This window comes from Protobothrops mucrosquamatus, unplaced genomic scaffold (assembly GCF_001527695.2).
Source record: "Protobothrops mucrosquamatus isolate PMUCROS unplaced genomic scaffold, P.Mucros_1.0 scaffold8151, whole genome shotgun sequence".
Classification (NCBI taxonomy): Eukaryota; Metazoa; Chordata; class Lepidosauria; order Squamata; family Viperidae; genus Protobothrops; species Protobothrops mucrosquamatus.
This window is the reverse complement of record NW_015393948.1, coordinates 10,485-14,089: the sequence shown is the minus strand read 5'-3', so window position 1 is coordinate 14,089 and position 3,605 is coordinate 10,485. Positions and strand designations below refer to the sequence as shown.

The window sequence follows — 3,605 nt, the reverse complement described above, 5'->3', positions numbered from 1 at the left end:
TTCTATTCTATTCTATTCCATTATATTCTATTCTATTCTATTCTATTCTATTCTATTCTATTCTATTCTATTCTATTCTATTCCATTCCATTCCATTCCATTCCATAATATTCTATTCCATTCCATTCCATTCCATTATTCTATTCTATTCTATTCTATTCTATTCTATTCTATTCTATTCTATTCCATTCTATTCTATTCCATTCTATTCCATGCCATTCCATTCCATTCCACTCCACTCCACTCCACTCCACTCCACTCCACTCTACTCCACTCCACTCCACTCCACTCCACTCCACTCTACTCTACTCTACTCTACTCTACTCTACTCTACTCTACTCTACTCTACTCTACTCTACTCTACTCTACTCTGGGAGACAGGATAGCTCTCTTCCAGTACTTGAAGGGCTGTCACAAAGGAGAAGGGATTAACTTAATTTTCCAAAGCACCTGAGGGGCAGGACAAGAAGCAAGGAATGAACGTTCATTTAAGAGAGAAGCAACGTGGAACTAAGGAGAAATTTCCTGACAGAGAGAACAATTAATCAATGGAACAGCTTGCCTCCCAGAATTGTGAGCGCTCCATCACTGGAGATTTTCAAGAAAAGATTGAACAACGATTTGTGCAAGATGTTTTGGGCAGAGTTTTAGACTAGAAGATCTCTGTGGTTCCCTTCCAGCTCTATAATTCTAGGACTTAGTGATGATATATTGTTCCTAAGCATCCTTACACTATTTGGGAGGGATGCCGGTGGCAACAATTTATTCCTGGTCCAGATTTCTTTACAAAAAAAAAAATCTGAAGTTTATTATCCATACAATATGCTGCTAGGATAAATATTTCTCTTCTGCTCTGGATGCGAACAATCAGAAATGCCAACTGGGGGGTGGGAGGAGTATAGAAATAGAGTTACTAGTATTGACCTAAGGGGAAGTAGGATATATTAAAATAATAATAGATTAGTTATATGTATAACTGAGTTAATTATATTGAAATAATTTGAATTGTACAAATATGATTTTGTTTTGATTAATTGATGGCCTTGCCACCATGTAAAATAAAACCAATAAAAAATTTTGTTNAAACCGCTTAGAGAGGGCTGTAAAGCACTGCGAAGCGGTATATAAGTCTAAGTATTAGTGCTATTAATTGTCCTTGTTTTCAAACGCCACGATAATCATCTGCCATTCTTTTCGGTGGCACTTAAATTCATCTGATCCTGTCTGGGTGGATCCCAACGGTTAACTTACGTTCTCATTTGAAGAGTTGGCATAAGTATTCAAATAGATTTCACATGCAAAGCTCAGTAAATTTCATTAGAAACGAGAACAGCATCTAATTGGAATGTAACCTTTCTGGATTATAATCCACCGTTTCCGATTCGTGCATCCAACAAAGTCAACTGTAGTCCATGCCTTTTTATACTATAACAAACATGATCGCATTTTATAATAAAACTATAAAAAAAACGTACTACAACAACATACTATAAAAAACTAAAATGAGTTAAGGTGCTCCAAGATTCTTCATGGTTTTTAACTAAAAAAAAAAAAAAGACGAATGCAACTACAAACTATTTAGACACAGTTCACAATAAAGAAAAGTGACAGTGGCAACGAATAACTCGTCATCTATAAAAATATAATCTCTATTATTTACACAGAAAAGCACAGTCACGGAGAGACATTTTTCTGGCTTTGGAAAGAGCAGCAAGGCAATTTAGTTTCCACTGGCTTTGAAGCAAACTGTTAAATCACATTTACATGCAGAATTTCCCCCCCCCCCCAAAAAAAAGTCAAGGCAGAGTGGATTAAGGCTTTCCCTCACTTCATCCCAAGAACAACCCTGCAAAGTAGACTGAACTAAGAGACTGGGGGGAAAAACCCATTTATCAATATGTTTCTGGAATGTGCATTAAAATGGGTGGGCAATTAAGACTTCGTTATCTGAAATTTTGCCAGGTGCTTGACCAGATAACAATGCCAGAGCACCGGAATTCCTTCAAAGGCACCGTGTCAAAATGAGCTTAAACCCAAATTTGGGAAAAATGCATGAGGCCGAAGCATTATTTGGTCCAAAACATGGAAAGAAGTCTTTTGTGTATACCGTGGGTCTCCGAACTTGGCGACTTTTAAGACTTGTGGACTTCAACTCCCAGAATTCTGAGCCGTTCGCCATGGCTGGCTGGGAGATTCTGGGAGTTGAAGTCCTCAGCTCTTAAAATGGCCGCCTTTGGAGAACGTTTGGCCGTATGCCATCGTGAATTTGGTCGGGAAAATATGCCTGCGTACTTCGGAAGAGGAATGCTCGCAAGAGAGAAAAAAAATGAACAAGACTCTTCTTAAATTGCGCTCAAATTCTGGAGGAAAGCGCCAACATCGGACGAAGGGATTCGGGAGAAGGGGGAAAGGATTCACGGCAAGAAAATCTTGGGCCTCATCATCATTTTGACCTTCCTGAAAGCTTTCCGGTAACCGTTCATGTTATCGTCAGAAGCTCCGGGCCACGTGGCCCAAAAAATGCCGTTGCGGACCCCTTTGTATTTCTTGTTATAATATTTGCCGTTGAGATTGGCGGCCATGCAGGCGTCAAACCACCAGCCAGAGCTATAATAGGCGCCGCAGCTGCCGGAGGTGTACTGATCATTGTCCCTGTCCGCGGTGCTGAAGAACTTTTGATCGTGGTTGTAGCGCTTGCTAAAGTTCAAGGCGTCTCCGGCGGTGCCGCTGTAGCTGCCGATGGTTAACCGGTATTTGAGAAACTCGTTGGCGACGTAGAACTGGTCGTATCTGGCATATTGTCGGACGCCGCTGAGATCTTCCAGCTCGATCCTCAGCTGCATCTCCTTGCTCTTGGTCAGGAGATGAATTTTGTCGTTCCCTAGCCAGAACTCCTTACCGTTTCCAAAGCCGTTCTTGTACTCCTCCCAGGTCCGGTTGAAGGAAACGCTGCCGTCCTGGCGCATCTGGAAGACCGTCCAGCCACCGCCAAAGGACTCCATGTCGCAATAAGCGTCAAAGCTACGGTTTCTGGGATCCGGGGTGATTTTGTAGACGCCGTTCTGCCGCTTTCCGGCAGCAAAATAATTGGAACAGTCTCCTTGAAGTAGCTGGATGCCTGGATAAGATAAGATAAGATAAGATAACCTTTATTGTCTTTTTTTTTTTTTACTGCGGGCACAACGGCACACATCAAAACTGAAATTTAGTTGCCCACCCTCAAAGTGAAACACATACGTGACACACACCGAAACATACTATGTAGATGGACGTTATCGTAATGGACCAGGCTATTTTTTACTTATCTAGCGTAGAAGAAAGGAACATAATTGTATTTCCCAAAAACAGAAGCTTTTTTATTTGTGTTAGAATATGTGTATAGAATAAATTATTCAGGGCAATCAAGGACTTCCTTCCTTCCTTCCTTCCTTCCTTCCTTCCTGTTCTCATATTCTTCCTTCCTTCTTTTCTCTTTCATATTCCTTACTTTTCCTTCCTTCCTTTTCTCACCTTCCTTCCTTCCTTCCTGCCTGCCTGCCTGCTTGCTTGCCTGCCTCCTTCCTTCCTTCCTTCCTTCCTTCCTTCCTTCTTTCCTTCCTTCCCTC

General features: G+C 41.3%; 1 protein-coding gene across 1 annotated transcript; it reads right to left on the bottom strand.

Annotated features, from left to right (window-relative positions):
- Nucleotides 1-2,241: 2,241 nt before the first annotated feature.
- Nucleotides 2,242-3,118, bottom strand: LOC107300719 (fibroleukin-like; the record flags this gene model as incomplete). Its single annotated transcript, XM_015830021.1, has 1 exon — nucleotides 2,242-3,118. A coding segment is annotated over one exon (704 nt), but the record flags the coding sequence as incomplete, so codon positions are not given.
- Nucleotides 3,119-3,605: the final 487 nt, after the last annotated feature.